Source organism: Sinocyclocheilus grahami, unplaced genomic scaffold, assembly GCF_001515645.1.
Source record: "Sinocyclocheilus grahami isolate Dianchi unplaced genomic scaffold, SAMN03320097.WGS_v1.1 scaffold108.1, whole genome shotgun sequence".
In the NCBI taxonomy this organism is placed as follows: domain Eukaryota; kingdom Metazoa; phylum Chordata; class Actinopteri; order Cypriniformes; family Cyprinidae; genus Sinocyclocheilus; species Sinocyclocheilus grahami.
Window position 1 is genome coordinate 1,343,629 of NW_015505287.1, and position 25,144 is coordinate 1,368,772.

At 38.2% G+C, this 25,144-nt stretch overlaps 2 protein-coding genes across 2 annotated transcripts; both read left to right on the forward strand.

Annotated features, from left to right (window-relative positions):
- The first annotated feature begins 10,221 nt into the window (after positions 1 to 10,221).
- LOC107588863 (uncharacterized) lies at positions 10,222 to 12,956 on the forward strand. Its single transcript, XM_016277103.1, has one exon. The coding sequence runs from the start codon at positions 10,222 to 10,224 to the stop codon at positions 12,793 to 12,795; it is 2,574 nt and encodes an 857-aa protein (XP_016132589.1). The 3' UTR covers positions 12,796 to 12,956.
- A 2,140-nt stretch (positions 12,957 to 15,096) lies between these two features.
- On the forward strand, positions 15,097 to 24,650 carry hpxb (hemopexin b). The gene is made up of 10 exons (XM_016277083.1): positions 15,097 to 15,223; positions 16,039 to 16,061; positions 16,317 to 16,442; positions 16,559 to 16,716; positions 16,943 to 17,096; positions 17,291 to 17,506; positions 17,625 to 17,717; positions 17,814 to 17,944; positions 18,475 to 18,622; positions 24,134 to 24,650. The coding sequence occupies exons 1-10, from the start codon at positions 15,159 to 15,161 to the stop codon at positions 24,358 to 24,360; spliced, it is 1,341 nt and encodes a 446-aa protein (XP_016132569.1). The 5' UTR covers positions 15,097 to 15,158; the 3' UTR covers positions 24,361 to 24,650.
- Positions 24,651 to 25,144: the final 494 nt, after the last annotated feature.

Below are 25,144 nucleotides of genomic sequence, written 5' to 3' on the forward strand. Positions count from 1 at the left end.
GTGGTCCTGTACAAGGTTTAACAGTCAGGCCCCAGGGCACAACACAATACCCATTTTCTCTGCTCCATAAGCCTTTATCTGTTATTACGGTTGGCTCCTCAACTCTTATGAGAGTCTCCTTGTGTGTAGAGTATATATATCAAAAATGTTCATCAAAATGTAATAGTAAAATAGACATAGTTCTTTCTGTGTCACAGGTGCTCGTGGAAATACTTGCCACAGTCGTTTTAAGATTCTGGCTTTCTGATCTATCCTTTATCTAAACACACACATACAAGCAGAAAATAAGTAGTAAGAAGTCAAAGTGCAGGTCATCAGTTCTTTACCCCCCTCGGGTAGGTGAGACTTCTGTGTTTTGCTCATAGACACAGAAGCGAAGAACCAAACTTCAGACTTATAGGTTGCCAGCAGTGAGCATCAAACTGTCCTCTATGTAGACAGAATTCACTTTCATTGCCATAAAGCTGTCCATTAGCCCCTGAAGGGCCTGCTGTTATCTTAGCCTCCCACTGCTGATGCTTATTTTTCATATACTGTACCTTCAGTCCCATCTCGCTATGATGAGCAATACACAATACAATTCTTATTAGAAGCCAGCTTCACACTGTATTATGTTGTCAATAATGTAGCTGAAATGTAGGTCTAGCTGCATGTTAAATGTTCGTAGTGTGTGTTTAAGCATAAAAAGGAGTGTATGTTTTTTTTTTCAACTGTGTGTGGTCTCACCTCAACCGTGAGCTAAACTCACACAGCTGTGTGGCTCCCCTGAGGGACAGAGAATAGCCAACAGAGGCACTGACTGAATGCAAAGCTGTTGAAATCGGATGGTTTGATGTGTGGTTAAATACAAACGATAAACGAGATGTAAACTATCATTAGGCATAGATAAATAAGAGAATCCACCCTAAAGTATTGAGACTCCCTAATCTATTTATTTATTGGCTTTTGTTTGTTTGTACAGGGACAATTCACAATATATAAGTCTTAGCTTAAAGTTACATTTCAACTGTAGTCCTGGGTGGCAATTACATCAGTGATGAAATAAAATAATGAAATGTATTTATGAAATAAATAAATACTAATAATTCTTACATGACTGATTTTCACCTAATTATAGCTTTTTTATGTACCACTAATTTAGAGATTGTATAAAATCTGTAAATGCTTTAGAAGTATTAGCCTTAATGTGAACAATTTTGAATATCATTAAGATTCAGTTATATTTGGTTTCTAAAGGGGACGGCTAAATTAAACAGCTGCTTTTCATAAAATGATGGTAATTGCATTTGTCACTCCGAATTGAAAATACTGTTATCAGCTCACCCTCATGTCCAAACCTGTATGACTTTTTTTGTATGTCCTGTTTTTATTACAAAGGAACTCCACTGGGTTCACAGTTGTTTTATTTAGAACACCCACGGAAGAACGAAAGTCTTACAGGTTTGGAACAACATGAGGGAGATTAAATGATGACATAATATTCATTTTTGGCTCAACTATCCATTTAAATCTTGACATCTATGCATCTTTGTTTTATATGTCTTATTTATTTGGATTGAAAAGGAGGATAAACATTTATGAAAGGTCAGACTGCTTTAAATATGCGGTCTGAATGTTTCATTTCTTCAATATGTCATTAAAGCTTCTAGAGGGATGACGTACACATGATGTCTCAATGTCCTATGTTGTCAATATTAGGGTTATTGTTGCATTGGGTGGGAAAAGAGTAGAGAATTTGATGAGCATTTTGTAATTTTCTTCTGTATTTTAATGCTAGTGAGGAACAGCGAGGGATGAGGCATATCTCACATGCATACTTTGCTGGCTGTGTTAATACAATTTTGAAGAAGTGAAGGAGTGATGCAGGCATACTCAGAACTGTCCTGTCAATCAAAGAACCGTTTCCTCTGAGTGCGTTTTCCATCTGTCAAGGGTCAGAGAGTGAAGATGCCCCCGTCTCTCCATCTCCTCATAGGTGAATCACTACCCTTTTGACTACAGTGTCATATGATACTTATAACTTTAAATGTAAAACTAAGTAATAAAGTTTAAATTGCATTTTAATTACTGATATAAATAAACCAGGTAATATAAATGTAACTATTGTTTGTTTGAAGTATTGGTTACTTCTATGATGCAGTGTTCTGGTATAAATGACAGGCTGACAGCCACTAATAGCAGAGATGACACAGGTTCTCTGAAAACGCTGCTTCCCTACAAGACGATAAAAAAAGGCAAGGATGATATTGAAACACAGTTCTGAACAGGCAGTTTAAGTTGAAGAGTGTCATATTATTTACTTGAAATGGTTCCATAAGAGCAGGAAGCAGTTGATTTGATTTGATTTGAAAATGAAAATGTACTGTTTTCAACTGTGTGCTAATGTATAACTCGGCTACGTACAATAATCTAAAATGTATGTATTTATATGGTCAAATAAAAACTTGATCCTGCTTTTAAACTTTTTTTTCTAACTTTTTATTTGGTTAGTGTTTGTTACCATGAATGGCAATGTTGGTACTGGAGATTTTCTTTTCTTTTCTTTTCTTTTCTTTTCTTTTCTTTTCTTTTCTTTTCTTTTCTTATTTTCTTTTCTTTTCTTTTCTTTTCTTTTGTTTTGTTGTAAAAACAGCACCTGAAACTAACAGTGCCATGTAGCCTAACCTCATAGGCCTATAATAAAAATACATAAAATATATGCTCAGTGTTAGCAGGATTTATTTATGTAAAAAAAGAGGTAATTTAATGTCCTGTTGAAATTATTTAAATTCCGTAAATAATGTAGCCTATCGGAAATTGTCTCGATATTAATATAAATACATCACATAGACTCTGTATTTATTAAACAGTAAAAGATAATATTTAAATAAGAAAAAAAGAGCGAACGTAAAGCTGGTTTCTTAAAGCAACTTGTGATATGCGCATACTTGAGGATCCGCGATAAGCATTCACGCTGAAAAAAAGAATAAAACCATGATCAATTTTCACTCATTTTGACTACAGTGTCATATGATACTTATAACTTTAAATGTAAAACTACGTAATAAAGTTTAAATTGCATTTTAATTACTGATATAAATATAAACCAGGTAATATAAATGTAACTATTGTTTGTTTGAAGTATTGGTTACTTCTATGATGCAGTGTTCTGGTATAAATGACAGGCTGACAGCCACTAATAGCAGAGATGACACAGGTTCTCTGAAAACGCTGCTTCCCTACAAGATGATAAAAAAAGGCAAGGATGATATTGAAACACAGTTCTGAACAGGCAGTTTAAGTTGAAGAGTGTCATATTATTTACTTGAAATGGTTCCATAAGAGCAGGAAGCAGTTGATTTGATTTGATTTGAAAATGAAAATGTACTGTTTTCAACGGTGTGCTAATGTATAACTCGGCTACGTACAATAATCTAAAATGTATGTATTTATATGGTCAAATAAAAACTTGATCCTGCTTTTAAACTTTTTTTTCTAACTTTTTATTTGGTTAGTGTTTGTTACCATGAATGGCAATGTTGGTACTGGAGATTTTCTTTTCTTTTCTTTTCTTTTCTTTTCTTTTCTTTTCTTTTCTTTTCTTCTCTTCTTTTCTTTTCTTTTCTTTTCTTTTGTTTTGTTGTAAAAACAGCACCTGAAACTAACAGTGCCATGTAGCCTAACCTCATAGGCCTATAATAAAAATACATAAAATATATGCTCAGTGTTAGCAGGATTTATTTATGTAAAAAAAAGAGGTAATTTAATGTCCTGTTGAAATTATTTCAATTCCGTAAATAATGTAGCCTATCGGAAATTGTCTCGATATTAATATAAATACATCACATAGACTCTGTATTTATTAAACAGTAAAAGATAATATTTAAATAAGAAAAAAAGAGCGAACGTAATAAGCCGCGATAAGCATTCACGCTGAAAAAAAGAATAAAACCATGATCAATTTTCACTCATCGGTAGCTCCACACTATCCTCTATGGGAGCAGTGACATCAAATGGCATGTCTTGCTAAAGTCGGGGTTGATCGATCTGCCCCAAGTTCACAGGTCGAATGTTACGAATTTGTTTGACTCAGCATTCTATCTATCTATCTATCTATCTATCTATCTATCTATCTATCTATCTATCTATCTATTTATCTGCTTATTTAATTTATTTAATGATAAATTAAATTATTCATATATCATTGAGTTTTTTGGGATGGGGGTTAAATAAGCGAGATGTGTGGTGATGTCACAATCGTGTTGCATTGTGGTATATGGAGCTGGGAGATTTGTGAAGTTTGTGAGTGTGTGTCTAAAAGCAGAATGGAACGCTTTGGGATTTGGTCTGACTTGAGACGCAGTCGATGCCACTGCCACATCATTGCGATCAAAGTACAGTGAGAGATTTGAGAACAGCCGGCTGGTTCATTCGCTGCAGCTTTTCCAGAGCAACTGCATGATCTGTTTCATGATTGGCCGAATTTACTGCTGACAACAAGCGTGTGTTTTGTCTTTAAAAGTAACAAATTAATTTTGACCTCTAGATTTACCCACATATTATATATTTTTTTAGCTCATTACAATATTGCTTTACTAATATCTACTGTGCTAGAGTAAATTAATTAATGTTACAATGCAAATTAAGACTTTTATATCTGAGAAAGAACATTGAGAAAAACAACTAAAAAGGACAAAACAAATCATGGCATAAGACTGACATCACACACACAACATACTAATGCATTATCCCTCATGAACAAATATAACATCTGATGTTTGCATACAGTATGTGCACAGCAGAGTACCATTACAACATCCTTCATGAATAAACATGACATCTGATATGCAAATACAGTCTCAAATATAGCAATTTCATTGGCTGCTGTGTGTGTTGTCGTGTTAACATGGATGAACAGCATGTGTAGACATGGTCAAATTTCATGCATTCTGTTTAATAACTTTTGGCTCCCTGTCCGCCTTCCATATTCGTGTTTACTCAGAAAAATTTGCTTTTATAACAGCAACAAATAATTTCATGTAACCTTAATATTATATTGTCATATTTATCAAAATAAAACCGAGAGATATATATATATATATATATATATATATATATACACCCCACTTTATTGGTATTTTAATAGTTCTGGCCTATGTTAAACTTTGCACTTTGTTCTTTTATATATAGGGGCTGTATCAAGAAGTAAATTACTGAACAGAAAGTGTTTCTGGAACACATTATTGCCTTCTTTCATTTGACTTTCCCCAATTTCCCCTAGTTTAGGGGGTCTGTGTTAAAACTCAATGGGTTTGGAGCAGCAAGAGTTACTCTGGTGTCACTGTTGGATAGGGGTGCTCCGATCAGGATTTTTGAGGCCGATCACAGAAAGCAGTATCTGCCGATCCGATCACCGATACCGATCTTTTTAAAGCCTTCTTTTTATCATGTAGAATGATTGATCATGCACTGTATTTTTGTTTTTATAATCGTGTAATTGTTGCACAATAGCCTGATTTTGTGAGCTGTATGTGAGGTTCACACGTACTCTTTGCAGTGCGTATGTAGTCCATGTGTGGAACAGAAGCAGCACGGACTGTGCTTTCACACAGGAGTATGCTCCTAATCCGTGGCTGTTTACCACAAACACAACATTTATCCATTACTTCATTATTATCCATTATCATGATTTTAAATCTAAATTGTTACTTAAAATGCTTTTTCAACATTGTGATTCTTTTTTTACACAGTACAGTAATACAATCTTTCATCAATTATTCAATGCTTTTTACTTTTGCATTTACTTCTAGATTTATATATTAAGTTGCTAAAGCAAAACATTTAAACTACTTTTCTTACGTTATCACAAACATTCTAAATTAAAACTTACCATTGACAGAAACAGTCAGCTCTACTGCCTTTTCTTTTGCATTTAAATCTTTATTATAAGCAATCCTGCGGTTCATAAAGAACTTCAATTAAGAACTTTAAGAACTTTAAAATTATTGCCTTGTTTATCTAAAAGTGCTCTTTTCCTTTAAACCTAGCCAAAAAGCCATAGCCTATGTGTTGAATGTGAAACACAGTGGACTGTAATTATATGCATTTATGGTGTAATTACTACATTTATGTGTCAATGCATGTTCATATTTTCCCAAACAATGTGCTGTTACTTTAATGCAACGCAGCAAAAATAGACTCGGTGTGGAAACGATCTCTGCACCGTTGCAGACGCGCCGCTCCTGAATACACTGCCGGACCGCAACAGTGTGCAGTGTGAACGCTTTAATCCGTTAACATGAGCGCGGAAAAAATACGCACCACATACGCACTGCAAACAAAGTAATGTGAACCTGGCGTTATGTGTGTGTGCACTGCGAGTCTGCATGAGCGCACGGTCTCCAGGAAAGCACGCGAGTGTTGAATGGTTTAAACACTGACAAGAATTAAAAAGAAAAAATGCAATTTATAAACTTTAGTGACGATGCGACACTGCCTCGATGGTGCAAGTGACAATTCGTTTATCAACTGTGCAGCGTGCAGCTCACTTATAGAGCAGACACGATGTGATTTTAAGCCATTTGCATTTAAAAAGAGAAAGAGAGCGTGCGCGGTGATTCACTCACACTGTTTGTGAAATTATGTCTCACAGAAACTTTTTCAAATTACTTTATAAGTTATTTAATGAAGAAATATGAATGGTACCTCACCTAAAGCATTATAACGATTTCACCCAGGCCGGACAGAGACTGAGACGGTGCCGCTGCATGTCGTGCCAAACCTCTCACGGCAGGCGCGTCATCAGCTTGAGATCGTTTTTTTGACATCAACCTTTTTAGAGACCACCGATCAATCATCTCAAAGCGATTATCGGCCGATAGTGGTCGGTAGCCGATCAATCGGAGCACCCCTACTGTTGGACAGTGTCACTGTAGACAATTATTTATTCACCTTTTTAAATGTCAAGCTTCATAATATGTGTGTTATTTTTGTACAGTGGATTATTTAATTTTTAAAAGAGGCACTGCCTCCCTTGCCTCCTCTGAGGAAACGACCTGCTTCAGGGGTAGGCTACATGCAGAGAAGTCTTCACGGGAATGTAGGAGGAGAGTGCATGAGCCAATGGAAAAAGGGAGATTGGAAAAAATGAAGGAGGGGCTCTCTGTGTAAACACAGAACATGAGACACCTGTACTAAGGTAGGATGTTGATCTCTCTTTCTTACTGCATCTTAAAAAAAACAAAAAAACTTAAAGATACTTTTGATAAAAACAATTTTTTTATTGTTATATATTGTTATATTATTGGCCATTTATTAATGAATTTATATATTGAAAAATTAAATGATTTCTCTTTTTGGATTAAGAATGTTAAAACATACATGGTGTATATGTACAATGATATAAAGTCTTTTTCAATATAACTTAAAAAATGGTATAATACACAGCAGTTAGCATCTTACAAACAACTTATATTATATGTTTTCTCTAAACATTTATTCATTTTAAATCCACTAGTCTCTTTTTAAAATCAGGATTGTTTTTTAACTATACAAATGTTTATTTCACATTTCTGGTCACTAATGCTATGCAACAGCTTTAGTAGGTTAGCAACCTGAGCCCTCATTCATCTTTAATGTGAATGAATATGATAGGGCCCAAGTGACCACACACACACAAAGGATTTGGATTTTTAGGTCTCTTTTGTCCTTTATTGCACTGGCAATCAAGCAATTTTGTTCCTATGTGTTTTTGTTGTTGTGACCTGTTGCAGAGTATGCCACTTTGATCGTTTCACTTGTTTATGTAATATATCTAATCTGTTCTAAATTACAGATACATAAAACATAAAATAATATTTAGGTCAGTTTATGAACTGAGGGATAATCCTTCATTCAGTTACTGGGGTCAGAAATTTACAAGAAGAGTTTTTTTTTTTTAACTAAAATGCCACTGTAAATTCGATACTTAAAACCTTTCATTGCTGTAATACTCCTGTTTTTGCCAGACAGGGTAAATGCACCATGCTGATAATGTGTGAGTTTCCATGACCATTAACATAAATTATATCTGGAAGTCCTGCATTCAAATTTCATAGACATTGCAGAGACTATAAATGCACAAAATGTTACCATGTCAGTCAGTGCCCGTGGTATCAGTTGTCAAACTCAGGAGGCTAAAGGCTTTTGTGAGACTGTCCTAGTTCTCAGTTGCCCCCAGTGGTTATCTGTAAAATGTGTGTGACTTAACAGAAGACTAGTGTTCTTCTAAAAAAAGACACTACAAAGGACTGTATTACAAAGTGATGACCTCTCCATCAAGGAACGAAGCAACCAAGGCATACAATAACTTATTTGTATGGCTATGAGAGGATTACAAAATTGCAAAATGTGCCTATACAAACATTTCACTGCAGTTTCCAGTTTGGAATAAACACTAGTGGCAGTAAAACACCAAATACCTTTATTTCTGTTTCCACAAACTGTGATTATGGGGCACATTATCAAAAAATAAAGTAATATTTTTGCATGATTCCTGGCACAGTACTATGTTATGAGCTCAAAACACTCTTTACCATAGTGCATGATTTGTAAGCACATTTTGATTTCTGCATCTTATTACACATTCCATATGCATAGCTTTTCTGATGTAGTAAATTTGCACGTGAAACATTACAAGCAATGCAGTATAATTTTGCAACCATTTTGTACTAACAGGCACATATTTTTATGATACTGTGTTGCATAATAAACCCACATCTGCAAAGGAGAATAAATGATATACAGTTGTGGTCAAACTTTTACATACACTTTGCAGCATCTGTAAAATGTTAATTATTTTACCAAAATAATTTACAAAATGCATGTTATTGTTTTATTTAGTACTGACCTAAAATTACATATTTCACATAAAATACATTTACATATAGTCCACAAGAGAAAATAATAGTTGCATTTTTTTTTTTAAATTCCCTTGTTCAAAATTGACAAATGGTTGATTCTTAATACTGTGTTGTTACCTGGATCATCCGCAACTGTTTTTTTTCTTGTGATAGTTTGATAGTTGTTCTTGAGTCCCTTGTTTGTCCTGAACAGTTAAACTACCCTCTATTATTCAAAAGAATACTTCAGGTCTCACAAATTCTTTGGTTTTCCAGCATCTTTTGCATATTTGAACCGTTTTCAACAATGACTGTATGATTTTATGACTCAGAACACAACTATTACAAAAGGATCAAATGGTCACTGATGCTCTATATTATCCCTGGCTCTTAATGCATTGTTTTTCCTTATAGAGTCTATAAGGAAAAAATATGCATTAAGAGCCAGGGGTGTAAACTTTTAAACAGAATGAAGATGTGTATATTATTTTTATTTTGCCTATATATATACATTTCATTTAGAACTGCCCTTCAGAAGCTACAGAAGATAGTAATATTTTTCCCAGGAGACAAAATAAGTTCAATTTACCCTGATCTTCAAATTCAAAAAGGAAATTCCACCTCCAGGCTCTTAACGCATCATGTTTCCTTCTGGAGCATCAGTGAGCATTTGAACTTTTTGTAATAGTTGCATATATGTCCCTCAGTTTTCCTCAGTGTGAAAAGATGGATCTCAAAACCATACAGTCATTGTTAGAAAGCGTTCAAATACAGGTTCAAAAGATGCTGGAAAACCAAAGAATTTCTTGGACCTGAAGGATTTTTCTGAAGAACAGCGACCAGTTTAACGGTTCAGAACAAACAAGGGACTCATGAACAACTATCACAAAACAAAGCCAAAAAACAAAAATAATCCAGGTAACAACACAGTATTAACAACAAACATTTGAACTGGTCATTTTTATAAATTCCACTATTTTTTCTCTTGTGGACTATATAAACGTTTTTTATGTGAAATATCTTTAGGTCAGTACTAAATAAAAAACAACATGGTATCAACATTGTATGATCCCTCTTATTTTGGTCAAATAATTAACATTTTGCAGATAGGCGTTTTGACCACAACTGTAGCTTATAGTGCCTCTTGTGGACATATTATGAAAAGTGCAGTGAAATATACCCAAAACGACATAATTCAGGTTTTGCAGACATATAGGCAGAGTCACGTATTTCCAATAAATCTTGGTTGAATGTATTAACTGTACACAGTATGTGTGTGGTATTTTGTAACAAGAATTTTACAATTTTCCCAACAGGTATCATCAGTGAAACTGAAGTTCAGAAAGCCCCCTGCTTTAGAATGATGCTGCTTGGGTCACACTTCCACAGGAGGCCCTTTCCAGCAACTGTATCTCAACCAGTGTCCAGCACCCCTGTGCGTCTTTCCAGTTCAGTTTTTGAGAAACATGAGGTCTCCTCCCAGTCTCTCAGCTCCTTTCCTACCTGGATAACACAAGCACTATGTGACCTATCACAGAGTGAGCAAGAACTCCAGCAGCTAAGGGAATGGCAAACTGCAGAAGTGGACAAAGTAAACCAGGGTTTGGATTCTGCTATTCTTGGAGCTCAGAAAGAGGAACGCTACCTGCTGGAGAGAGTGGAACAAATACATAGGGATACCCAGCAACAGATGCAACAAATAAAAAGAGAGAATGCAGCTGCAGTTCGGGTAGGACAGTCTCTGGTAGACAGGCAGCTGAGAAAGGTGGGCCAACTGAGAGAACAAATCCACATGTGGGGTAGATATCCCAGTGGACCCAATAAAAGTCAGTTACTGAGAGGTGTTCGGGAGCTGATACAACCGTGGGAAATCTCTCTCTCTCTAAAAAACTTACATTTCCAGCCTTACCAACAGCCAAGTACCATACCTTTTGGGGAGGTTGTTGTGCAAGAGGACAACCTGAGTTTTCCAGTTGGTGTGTGTGGACCACAGGGCCACAAGTGTGCTATCCATTCTGGAGATTTGCCACATGAGAACCATGTGGCTGTATCTGAACAACTGCATACTCCATGTAAGCTGGGAGCTGTAGGTGGAATGGACAAAGAATCATCCAGCACAAATACCGGAACCTCTCGTGTTGTCAGGAAGATTCGTATATCAACAACTGAAGAGAATGCATTGGTGGAAGATGCAAAACTCCCAAGCCCAAAACCACCAAATTTTTTCGGTTGCAAACGGGACAATTCTGAGTCATCCCAGGATGAAGAGCTGGAATCGCCCGGTTCTGACATCCGTGGAGATGACCTGTTTTTGGCTATCCATCCAGTGTCAAGCCAAGGAGAGTCAGAAGACAAGTGGCCAGTAACTGGACAATATGGAGTCAGAAAACACTCCAAAGACTACAGAAATCAAAGGACCCTACTCCCAGTCTCTAGCAAAGAACCTTCCTGTCCCCCTGAGGATAATGGGCTCAAACACTATAAAGGAAGTCAAGGATTCAGAGGAGGAATGTTACATTATGTTAATGATAATATGCCTACTAAGTCTGATTACAGGGGTGCTAAATCAAGCTATCACAGCTATTTAGATCTTTCATCTAAGGAAGCAGCACAGTTAAATCAGTGCTCTGGTGAACTGAAACGACCTTCCTCTCCAGCAGATAGCATTGATTCAAACTACACATTCATTGTCAGGTCAGGAAGCAGTCGTAGTGAGTCTATGAAAGGAGAGAAAAAACGGTCTATCTCTACAGCCGACCTTACTACCAGGGGCCGCCCTTTGATTAACGGAAAAGGAGAGAACGTAAAGAGAAAGATGAACCGCTGCCTGTCAGAGAGTCCTCCCTGTACTAATTCAGAACAAGGCCCTAAAGTTTCTGAAAACTGGGAATCAAAAGACCAATCAACAGCAGTCTTCTCTGAGGTTTCCAGTAGAATTTGCAGATCTTTGTCTTTGTCTGCTATAGAGGGAAAAGCTATGCAGCAAACCAGATGTGAGCAGAAGAAAGATAAAAGAAGTGGAGAGAGACCAAATGTGGGGCTATTTATGGTTGAGGAGGAGAAGAGTACTTTAAAAGTTGGACATCTGGTCAAAAAAATTGGCAAGCAAGGATCAGGACGCACTGATTTCACCTTACCCAGTGGAGTTCATGCCACTCCTCAAGGGCAGCTGTTTGTGGTGGACTGTGGAAATGTCCGTGTGCAGATAACTGATCTACAAAGAAATGTTGTGCAACAAATCTCTCCTCCAACATGTGAGGGCACTTCCAGACATTGCCGTAACTTCTTTGATGTCGCTGGTAATAGTAAGGGCTTAATAGCCCTTACTTGTGCTGCTGAACGTGTACTCCTGGTGTTTAGCCGCCATGGCCGCCTTCTGCAGACCTTCGGAGGATCAGGGTCAGCAGGTGCTCAGCAAGATCTGGAAGCTCCAAGAGGAGTCACTGTGACACAGCAAGATGAGTTTTTGGTGGCAGATATCCGTCGTGGAACCTTAACGTCCTTGAAGTTGGATCCTAAGACAGGAGCTAAGATGGAGCGCACAGTTGTTACAGGCTTCCATAGGCCTTACCTGGTGGCAACTTGCTTGAAATCTGGTTTGATAGCTGTCTCTGAGAGGGGCAATGAAACTGGACGGATACCTTGTATAAAGGTGCTAGAACCTGGGTGGAACACCATTCGTATCTTGGGAATCTGCTCTGGCATGGGTCCTGTCCTTTCAAATCCTTGGGGCATTTGTATTGATACAGATGGAGATGTGCTGGTTGCAGACTGGGGAAAGCAGCACTGTATTGTGCTTTATTCTTCTGTAGGTGTTGGTCGGTCTATTGTGAGTAAAGGTCTAAGCAGCCCTAGAGGCCTTGCTGTACTGCCTGATGGCCACCTTGTAGTATCAGACAGCATGAACCACTGCATTAAGATTTATCGCTACAAGTGAAGTATACATGCTGTCAGTAACCTTCAAATATCAGTTCTTTACAAAAATGGGTGGATTGGGTTTGCTTGATCTCTACTTGATTAATCTATTCTATTAAATACCTTATATGACCTAAGTAGTAGTATTAAGAATGTTAAATCCTAGTTAGAAATTCACTCATTCATGCGGAGATGTGAAAATAATATAAGATATCATTTAGTTTGGAAAAAGATATGGCTTTCTAGATTTCTAGATCTATCTGTTTGACTTTTAGATTTAGTAAAAGCATATTTTATATATAAAAAATATATATGTTTGATCATTTTAAAGACTACTACTACTATACTTTACTGCATTAAGCTAACTGAGACTTGTTATAGCACTTGCATATCATTGCTCTTTTGTTGATTTTGATTGCTTCCATTGTCCTCATTTGTAAGTCGCTTTGGATAAAAGCGTCTGCTAAATGTCTAAATGTAAATGTAAAGATGTAATGACATAAAGTGTACAATAAATGAATGTGCTATCTATGGGATAACTACAAATGAGTCCCATTTTGCGTACTTATGCACTATTCTATGCATTTTTTTTTTTGTATAAATAGTATAAATACTCAGAAGATGCACTTAATTTACCGAAAATCGAAGCGTGGAAATGTTGGACACTTCATGCATTCAGCTGTTGCTGCTTTATTTACATAGCGGAGGGGATATCAGACTCTGACGTTAAATGGTAAAATAACAAAAAAAATAAAAGTATACAAAATAATGTAAAGGTGCATAGGGTAGAGTGCATAGCGTCATTTGGGACACAACTTAGATGTTTAAAAATAATCACCAGTTATTATTCAGAAGGTTGTGCATTGCCTTTAAGATCTCTATTTAGTCATGTGTTTGAATATTTTCATTTGGGACACAACTTAGATGTTTAAAAATAATCACCAGTTATTATTCAGAAGGTTGTGCATTGCCTTTAAGATCTCTATTTAGTCATGTGTTTGAATATTTTCATTTGGGACACAACTTAGATGTTTAAAAATAATCACCAGTTATTATTCAGAAGGTTGTGCATTGCCTTTAAGATCTCTATTTAGTCATGTGTTTGAATATTTTGTTTTTGTCTTTATCTTGATTTGTTTGTGCTTAGCAGTAAAAATCTTTTAGCTTAAAATAAACTAAACACCATGTTCAAAACCATTGTCGTCATATTATGTAAGACACTGAGTCAAGCCCCTTCCTCATGCAGAACAGCAAACAACAAATATAGTGTTTCTCAATCCTTATCTTTAGTAGTTGATAGTGACGTGATAGTGGAATGAAGGATGAAAGACCGAATTCCAAACAAAATGATTCAACCCCCTTGACATTTTGCTGACAAGAACATAATTTTATAAAAAGAGTTCAACAACGTCAGTAAACTATAATAGAAAGTTTACACGGGTCCAAGTGTTTCTGAGAACATGAAGTTGATGAAAAATCAATTTGGCTCTAAACACTCATGTACAAAATTATTTAACCCCCCAAAAAATCAAATTTTGTGTAGAATCTTTATAACCTCCAAATGTATGTGTAAAAGCTCAAGCTAATGCAGTTTTCTTATAGAGTTTCCAAAGACTTAATTGTGTTCTAACAAATAAATGACTTAAAAACAGCAGTTGTATGATTGACAGATATATTAAACATTATATATTGACATTATCAATTTTAATTTGCCACTAAACTGTTGTAGATGCAATTAAAAACCCCTCTGGATCTTACAGAAAAGCTTACATTTGTAAATTACTTTAGTCTCCAGGGGATTGAGTAATTTCGATTGCAATTGTATGTGTGTGAGAGAGAGTTGTAAAGAAATACAAAAACTAAAGACATGAAAAATTACATTTTTATGGGACCATTAGTGACAGAAACATTCAAAGGATTTTTATTGGCAGACAAGGGGTCAGGTTCCTTATTCAAAAGCTTTATTTATTTTAGGATTATATTACATAAGAATTTGGGCTGCTAGTGCAAAGATTAAAGGTTTAGTTGTAGGGTTGTAGCAATGGTTGCATCAAACAAAAACAGAAAGTTACTTGGAAAATCTTACCATTAATGGAATAAGATTCTTGCTACTGGGTCACATGCATGTTTGTATTTTTTTTATTTATTACTTAATACGGTTAATGATTAATTATCTAAAGTGAGGATTTTGTAATAATGGAATCTTCTCTCTTTTCTGGACAGCTCTGTCAGTAAATGGTGTCATGTTTACCGAAAGATTACTGCACACACTCAAACATTCATTGCATCCACCCACCGAGAGCACCAGTATAAAGGGCCGCTGCTGTCCCTGCTTCAGTGCTTTTGGCTTAGTTCAGTTAACCTGGATCAAGTGAACAGCTCATTATGACTGCGGTGTTACTTTCCCTGTATGCATGCTTGGCTCTAGCTCTGAGCAATGCGGCTCCAGTGTGAGTATCTGATACAATATCGCTTTCCATCTAGAAAGGACTGCAAAGTGTTCCAAAACAGCTTTTCGTCATAGCTTTTTCAAGATCCTTAAATGCAATGATGCAAATATAGCAAGCAGTAGTTTAATCATAGCACTCTTGTACTGTAGCCTAAGGGGTTTATATTTTTATGCATGATTTACATGTAGCATTTTACCATGTTATTACATGTAGTACAACATTTATATACTTTGCTTTCTGTGGAATAAATGGGATTAAATTCATATTTGGCCAGTGTGTTTGCATAATCCTCTGTTTACCTGTATGTTTAAATTTGGTCTATCATTGTTTGTGATGTTGCAGAACACTACAGAGTACAATCAATAACATAGATACTGACTGGTTAAAGTCCACATCAGCATTTTTTTTTTTTTTGCTATGTTGCTGTCTTCAGTTCACAGCCTATGCACAATAACTTAAATAATAATTGATCAGTAGGCAGCAATTTACTAAATGTATGTATGCATGTAATTAAGCTACATGCTGTTTGGGTTTGTTTTTTGTGTAATGCAGTCATTTAACCAAAATTTTCTCCTTAAAAGGGTCACCAGACTTTGTCCTGGAGGGCCAGTGTCCTGCAGAATTTAGCTCCAATGGTAATCAAACACACCTGAACCAGCTAATCAAGGTAGGTTTACTTGAAACTTCCAGGCAGGTGTGTTGAGGCAAGTTGTAGCTAAACTCTGCAGGACACTAGCCCTCCAGGACCAAGTTTGGCCAAAATGACCAAAGCATTGAAATTTACATTTACATTTTAATTGTTTTCTTTATTTCAGTCACCATGATGTCATGATAAAAGGTAGGTTTGAAAAATTATCGCTGCAGTTTTTCAGAAATTCTGACATTCTTAGTGTGTTAAAAAATTGCCAAATTCTTCTTGCCACAATTCTAAAGGCTTTTACTAATACCATATTGTTATGTTGATGGTATTTTAAGGGTTCAATTTGTTACGTTTGATTATCAACTGGATGTTAAGTGGCACTATATTCACTCTTGATCTAGTGCATGCTCTAGATTTCATGAATGATAAATGCATGTAATGATATTATCATAGATGCCCCTGAGGACCATTCACATCCTAAAGGAGAGGACCCCCCTGATGCCAAACCTGATCGTTGTAAAGGCATCGAGTTTGATGCCATAACTCCAGATGAAAAAGGAAACACGTTCTTTTTCAAAGGTCTACTATAATAATTATTTCTTTTGTTTATTTCTCAGTATATTTTACAAGACAATGCCAGCTCAAGTAGAGATTCAAAGTTAAGTCTATAGCTGTTTCTGCATTCTTTTTTTCAGGTGACCATTTATGGAAAGGTTTCTCTGGACCAGCTGAGCTCTCAAACAGCATATTCAAAGAACTGGATGACTATCATCACCTTGGTCATGTTGATGCAGCCTTCCGCATGCACCATCAAGATGATCTCAATGTTCATGACCACATCTACTTTTTTCTGGTACTTTTTTACAAGTTACATCTAGTCTGCTTCTATACAGAGAGTATCAAAATAATTTAAAATCAACTTTTTTTCAAATCAACAAATCAATGATTTTTCTTTGCATAAGAACCAAGAACCTATCAAATATTTGTTCACATTGTGCAAACCCAAGCCTACAGTCTATAATATTACAACCACAGACATGCAATTCAGTGCTGATGAGTATTTTTTATTTTTTATTAAGGATGACAAAATCTTTAGCTATTACAATTACACCCTTGAGCAAGGCTACCCTGTGGAAATCCAGCAGGAGTTTCCTGGCGTCCCCAGCCATCTAGACGCTGCTGTTGAGTGTCCCAAAGGAGAATGCATCACTGATTCAGTGTTGTTCTTCAAAGGTTATTGAATCATATTTACTCTACATTCACATCACCAATGCCAATTAAAATCTTTAGAGATTGGGTGGCTTTATACAGCTGTTATACACCTATCATGGGTATTCCTTGGCATTGTGTGCTCGGAATTTGTTACTTTGCTTGTATAGTATGTAGTGTGATTTGCATATTAATATATCACAATAAGCCTTTTTTAGGAAATGAAATTTATAGCTTTGACATCAAGACAAAGTCGGTTAAGAAGAAGGTGTGGGCACACTTGCCAAACTGCACATCTGCCTTCCGCTGGCTAGAGCATTATTACTGTTTCCATGGTTACAACTTCACAAGATTCCATCCTGTTTCTGGGGATGTGACGGGAACATACCCAAAAGATGCTCGAAACTACTTTATGAGGTGTGGTGAAGGATTTGGTGAGTCTCTTAATGTTACTCACAAAGTATACCTCTATTATATATCCTGCTTTAAAAAAATTAAATTTTATCTTGAATACATTTTTTACCTAATGTCTATAATGAAATTATTCCTTAGGTCATGGAGGTGGTGCAAGAAAACAACGCTGCAGTGAGGTCAAGCTGAATGCTATCACCATAGATGATAAAGGGAGATCATATGCATTCCAGGGTAATATAACTTTTATTAATTAATTGTTATTAGTATGCAAAACTTAACTGACAAAACTTACATTATTATACAACTTCAATTTTACTATATTTACAGATGCAATGTACATGCGTTTGGACACACACCGTGATGGCAGCCACCATTTCCCTATTTCGAGGTTATGGAAGGAAATTTCTGTTGTGGTGGATGCTGTTTTTAATTATGGAGATAATATGTACATTATCCAGGTAAAATCAATTAATAGATAGATAGATACAGTATCTCACAGAAGTGAGAACACCCCTCACATTTTTGTAAATATTTTATTATATCTTTTCTTGTGCCAACACTGAAGAAATTACACGTTGCTACAATGTAATTATGTAAAGTAGCGAGTGTACAGCTTGTATAACAGTGTAAATTTGCTGTCCCCTCAAAATATTTGCTGAAGACAAGCAGACTAAGGACATGGATTACTGGAACCACGGTGTCAAGCATGTGTGGCGGCAACCAGGTGAGAAGTACAAAGACAAATGTGTCTTGCCTACAGTCAAGCATGGTGGTGGGAGTGTCATGGTCTGGGGCTGCATGAGTGCTGCCAGCACTGGGGAGCTTAGATAGATAGATAGATAGATAGATAGATAGATAGATAGATAGATAGATAGATAGATAGAATAAATACAGGGTTGAGGTCTGTAATTTCTAAACAATCTCTTCTCTCATTTCTAAAATTTTTTGTATTTTGTATTTTGTATATATATTTTTTTTGCATGAGTAGGGTGATCAAGTCTATATCTACAAGTCAGCAGCACATTATACGCTCATAGAGGGCTACCCTAAACCTCTGAAGGAAGAGCTGGGCATTGATGGTCCTGTGGATGCAGCATTTTTGTGTCCAAATCAGCACATAGTAAACGTTATTCAAGGTAGGAATAATATGTTATTTATATCGTATATATACAGTATGTGTGTGTGTGTGTGTGTGTGTATGTGTGTGTTTCATTGATGACATTCCAGGGCATTCCAAATGAGCGATTATTGTCAGCGAAGTCCACTTCAACAGATATCCCATGCTTAGGGAGTAGGGAGCAGTGAACACTGCATAGGGACCCTGTCAGTCGGAACGCACCTTAAGTAAAAGCAAACATCAAATCAAAGAAACAAAAATTCTCAAAAGAAAAAGCATGTGGCATGCATCATCTTTTATCACATGTACCCAACAACAGTCACTCTTCTTTTGGCAGGTCAGTACACTAGACCTTCAAACAGGGGTTCCCAACCACATTCCTTGCAAAACGTAATTCGGGGTTTTTAACTTGTTTGCTGTACACCTTGTTACATAACAGCTTTTAGCAATTGTTCTATAAGTCAGAAATGACAAGGAGGCAGCTTCCCGCAATACAAAGTCAATGGAGACTGTTGGATTGTTCCCCTCCCCCCCCACCCAGTGTGGGCGTGGCCTATATGCACTCTGTCTCTATAGCGCTTTATACAGTACAGATTGTTTCAAAGATATTAAATAATAATAATATTGCAGCAATATAATATATAAATAAAAATAATATTTTAATTATGCAAACAGAATTCAATTCCTCTGTCAAGCAGCTCTAAAATGAAACTTATTATTACTTGTATTTACTTTAAGGACAAATAGACCAATTTGTTGGCAGAGGCTATTTACATTAACTCCGCCCACCAATGCCTGGCTGCGATAAACAGCACTGCAAAAGACACATGTTTTTCTTATAGTATCAGTAGTGCAGCCAGTAAAGCGTCAGCAATTTGCTTTTGACGCGATCGTCCCAAGTTCGATTCCGGCTATTGTCAAACTCGTGCTTCTTCTTTTCCCATCACATACCAGATTAGAAAGGCATTTATTTTCTATAAAAATTAAGTAAAATCTGAAAAGTGGAAATAAAACACCTCATTAATAATAATACAGTGTTATGTATGCTTAGCTGTAGGTAGGTTGTCTTTCAAACATTCGCTCGGTATCTCACTATGGGAAACACCTCAGGCGTGACCAACCCAGGAAGCACCAATTACACCACGTCTGTCAGTTAATTTAATAATTAATTGATAATAATTTATGCATTTAGCAGACGCTTTTATCCAAAGCGACTTACAGTGCATTCAGTCTATAGATTTTTTACCAGTATGTGTGTTCCCTGGGAATTTAACCCATAACCTTTTGCGCTGCTAACGCAATGCTCTACCACTGAGCCACAGGAACAAATTGTCCGTTTTTTTGTCAAAGACCAATCACGATAGTATATCGCTGCCAGCGATGCCCACTTCATTCTCGTTCTCTTCCCTGTGAAAATCCTTAAGGAAGCTATCCTCAGCAGATCCTCTTATGGAGTGGCCGCTTAACAGTTCATTGACAAGCTGTTTTCTTTAGGTCTCAGAACGCGGTTTCTTACAAGGGAATATTCGCTTTCAAAGTGAATATTTTCTTTCTGCTGTCTGTTTTTCTTTCTGGTGGAAATTAGCTCGTCGAGCAAGTTCCCATCTTTTGTCTATTTGAGCCGTTACAGTTCATTTTTCTAATTTTTCCTTCTCCCCTCGTCAAGTAGTGTGACGGATCAATATCTATTGTTCGCATCTCTGTTATGGCGAAGGTGAGCCAATCCAGCAGTGCAGCAAAGGGTAAATATCTCTCTTGCCCGTGCACTTGTGGGTCGATGATTTCATCCAAAGACTCTCACCCTCTGTGCATCGCATGTCTGGGAGTTAGACATGCACAGGCCGCACTCGCCAATCCCGAGTGCTGCCCACACTGCTCTCTTTTCCCGTTAAGGGTATAAAGGGGATCTGACTTTTTCTGGGCCACCCGCGGAGAGAGACGAGGCTGCTCAGCAAACGCTCTATAACTGGAAAGAGGTTATGGACGAGATCTCTCCCGATCTTCCCCCTCTTTTTGAATCAGACCCTTTGACAGGGGATAAAGACGAGGAGGAAGATGATGAGACAATTGCTCGTCTCTTGGAAGAGGATTTGGAGGAAGATGAAGATGATGTAATCTTCCCTCCTAATCTCTCTTCCAGACCGGGCAGTGTAACAGCTGAGTCTCCCTCCCCCGCACGGGGAGACCTGGACCTCATTGAAGGTGCAGGAGGGCAGCTGCCAAACTCTCTATCGACTGTCCTTCATAGCAGGAGGGCCAGGGCCCAGAGAGATATTTATATGATGGGAAGAGGCTGTCATCGCGCACTTCTCCTGCCAAGCAGCTGATTCCAGCCGTCCCAGCATGTGTCGCAGAGATGCGCCATTTCTGGGACAAACCGTTCTCTCATAGAGTGCCTGTTAAAGGTTTCTCTAGGCTGGATGTGCACAATATGGAGGACCTAGGGATGTTAAACCCCCCACCGGTGGCAAATCACCTCCACCCCAATCGCCGGACGGCCTTATCCTCCACCTCCCCGTCCCTGCCAGGACGGACAGAAAGGCTTTCCGCCACTCTGTTTCAGAAAATCTACTGCTCCTCTGCCCTGGCTGTCAAAACCTTAAATGCCACCTCCCTGCTCACAGCATATCAAGCTGAGCTCATGGAGGAGATCTCCTGATCCAGCACTACGGGAAGAGATCTGCGTCATTGCAGATCTCAACCTACGATCATCCCGAGGAGCAGTCCAGAGCTGCAGCATAGGCTTGGCTGTAGCGGGTGAAAGGGCTTTGTGGTTAGCACTCTCAGGCCTGTCAGACAGGGAGAAAGCTGAGTTTCTTGATGCTCCAGTGGAGCCAAAAGCCCTTTTCGGGGCTTCTGTGACAAATATGCGGCAGCAGTGTAACAAAAAGATGGGGAGGCCTTTGAAGCTTTCCTCCCCAGGGTGTCCACGGCTCGACCCCCACAGCCCTCTACGTCTGTAGATCTAAAGGATGCATATTTTCACATAAGCATCTACCCAACACACAGAACATTCCTCAGGTTTGCCTATCGGGACACAGCCTACGAGTTTTTGACAGTTCTGTCAAAGGCTGTCATTAGCTCCACGTATTTTCAGCAAATGTGTTGAAGCAGCTCTGACTCCGCTGAGAAAAGCGGGTCTCAGAGTGTCAGCTTATTTAGATGATCTGCTTCTCTGCGCTCTGTCGCGGCAGCAGACCGAGACAGATACATTTACAGAACTTGGGGTTCAAAATAAACGAGAAGAAAAGCTGCTTGGTGCCCACACAGGAGATAATCTACCTGGGTCTCAGACTGAACTCAGTCCTGTATCAAGCGTTTCTGTCAGAGGAGTGCATCAGGTCGATTCGCGGCTGTTTATTCCTTTTTCAGAAAGGGAGAAAAGTCCCATTCAGACTATGTTTACACCTGCTGGGACTGATGGCCTCAACTATCTCAGATATTCCTCTGGGGCTGCTGCGAATTCAGGAGTTTCAGCGCTGGGTTGCGGCACAGCGCTTGTGTCCAAAATGCCACCTCAACCGCAAAGGGATGGTGACATCACTCTGCATGAGCGCTCTCCATCACTGGAGAGATTGCTTGTTTCTCGAATCAGGGACTATGCTGGGAGCATTTTTTCTCTATAAAAGGTGGTGACGACGAATGCTTCTCTCACAGGCTGGGGACACGAGGACAGGATAGCGAAGGGAAAAGGGCCTGTCCCGCTACAGAATGCACACATAAACTTCCTGGAAGTGTTAACAGTGTTTCTGGAATTAAAACATTTTCTACAGTTCCTAAGGAGCCACCACGTTTTGATCAGATCAGACAACTCAACGGCGTTGGCATACATAAATCGACAAGAGGGCACACGCTCCCCTCAGCTTCACAATCTCGCATGAAAATTGATTGTGTGGGGCACGAAGCATTTACAGTCACTACGGGCAATGCATGTCCCAGGAATAATGAATGTGGGGGCGAATCTCCTATCCAGGGGGAATCCGCTGTACAGAGAATGGACTCTCCACCCTCAGGTAGTGAGCCAGCTGTGGGAGAGGTTCGGCCACTTGCCCACTATTCTTCTTACTGGTGAGAGAAGGTGCACCTATGGGTGTGGATGCGCTAGTGCACCTGTGGCCAAACACACTGCTTTACGCATTTCCTCCTTTGAGTCTGATCGTACCAACACTAAAATGAGTAAGGGAATGCGGTCACTCAGTCATACTGATCGCCCCGAACTGGCCAGGGAAATTGTGGCTGACGAAGATAATGTAGCTCCTGTGCGACCAGCCCTGGCCTCTCCCGGTGCACAGAGACCTCCTCTCACAAGCGTGGGCAGATCTTTCACCCAGCCCCAGACAAAGTGGCTCTTTGGGCCTGGCCCATGAGAGCTTAAACTTGAGCGTTGAGGGTTTACCTCAGAGTGTGAAACAATTCACAACCGCTTCAATGCGTTCTGCTTACGATAGGAAATGGAATGTGTTTGAACAATGGTGGATTCACAGACACGTAGTCCCTTTTCTCTGTTCTGTTGCAGATATGTTATGCTTTCTGCAGGATCCTTTGGATAAGGGCAGAGCCTTTTCAACAGTTAAAGGGTTAGTTCACCCAAAAATGAAAATTAGCCTGTTTTACTCACCCTCAAAGCATCCTAGGTGTATGTGACTTTTTTCTTTCAGACGAATCCAATCTGAGTTCTATTAAAAAATTGTCCTGGCCCCTCCAAGCCTTTCAATGGGGGTAAGCGGGTGTTTGTTGTCAACAGTTCTGAAGATGTGAAATAAAGTGCGCGTATCCGTAATAAAACGTCCCTCACACGGTTCCGGGGGGTTAATAAAGGCCTCCTGTAGCGAATCCATGTATTTTTGTAAGATAAATATCCATATTTTAAATGTAATAAACACTTTTTTCTCACTTCCGCTGACTGTGGTACGTGGAAGCCATGCAGGTGGATTACGCTGAACATCGGCATTGCGTGATTAGTGACGAACACGGAGACAAAACAAAACAAAACGCAGGTCACGAATTAGAAGCACAAAACGAGGATTTCTTTAAAAAATAGTAGGCAGTATGCACTGTGTACTGGGCAGCAAGCTGTAAGCTGTAAGCAAGCAAGTATGCCATTTCGAACACAGCCCTTGTGTTTCCCATCTTGCTGGTCAGGTCTTGTCCGTTTGTCTTGTCTTTTTTGTGAGCTCAGTTCTGTCTACCCTGTTTACTTGCACCTGTTTTTTTTGTAATTAACAAATTAAGAGTTTATTTACCAAAACAGTTAACTCCGTTTTGTAAAATTTTCACATAATTATGTTATGTGTTTTATTGTGTTAGTTAGCTGTATTTTTTAAGTTATTTTTTAACCTAATCAAAATAACCCAACTGCAGTTTGATTGAGATTGAGATAATTGGAATGCACAATGAAAAAACATGGTTTTTGAAAATTGTTAAAAATGGAGTTATTTGTTTTTGCAAATGAACTCTTCAAATATTAAAATTGCTGCTCTCCTGTGTCTCTCAGTTCCTGACATGACGATTGCCACATTCTTCTCCTCAGGTCAAAAGATGTATGACATTGATCTTGCGGCCACCCCTCGAGCTGTTAAAATGGAGAGACCTATTCCCTTTCCCGAAATTGATGCTGGCTTCTGTGATGCTGACGGTGTAAAGGTGTTTATTGGTCCAGAATACTATTCATATCAAAGCCCAATGATTCTAGCTATGGGCAAGATCAAACCTGCACCTCAAACGATCTCTCGTGAAAAATTTGGCTGTGAAGAATAAAAGCAAGGCAAGGCAAGAGCTTCAGTTCAATTCAATTCAATTCAATTCATAAATTCATAATAAATAAATAAATAAATAAATGTATGTGTATACAACAATTTGCAAATAACATAAAGAGGAAAGTCACTGTGTAGTAAACAGGGGGATCAGAGATGGTTGGCGTTTTAAAAGCTGCACCACTTAAGGGACAAATGTTGCCTTCCTCCTTTGTGTTTTGCACCCTGGACAGTTAAAGGGTTAGTTCATCCAAAAATGAAAATTAGCCTGTGTTTTACTCATCTTCAAGGCATCCTAGGTGTATATGACTTTCTTGTTTCAGACGAATTCAATCGGAGTTATATTCAAAATTGTCCTGGCACTTCTAAGCTCTATCATTGCAGTGGGCGGGTGTTTCTGTTCAACACACGTTAAATAAAGCACGTGCATCTGTAATAAAAAGTGCCTCATACGGCTCCGGGGGGTGAATGAAGGCCTCCTGTAGCGAATCCATGTGTTTTTGTCAGAAAAATATCCATATTTCAAATGTAATAAACACTTTTCTATCACTTACGCTATCTGTCATGCGCAGAAGCAATTCCGGCAGATGACGTAGGACGTCGGCGTTGCATGATTACAATCATCGGTATACAAAATAGAAAGCAGAGGAGTTTCTGATTATCAGTCATTGTTACAAGCTGCTTAATGATTTTGATGCATTTCTTGTACTAATAAAATTACACTTGTCTGGCATATATTTATTGTCCTAGGTATTTGTACAGTAACAACATTTATGGACATTAGGGCA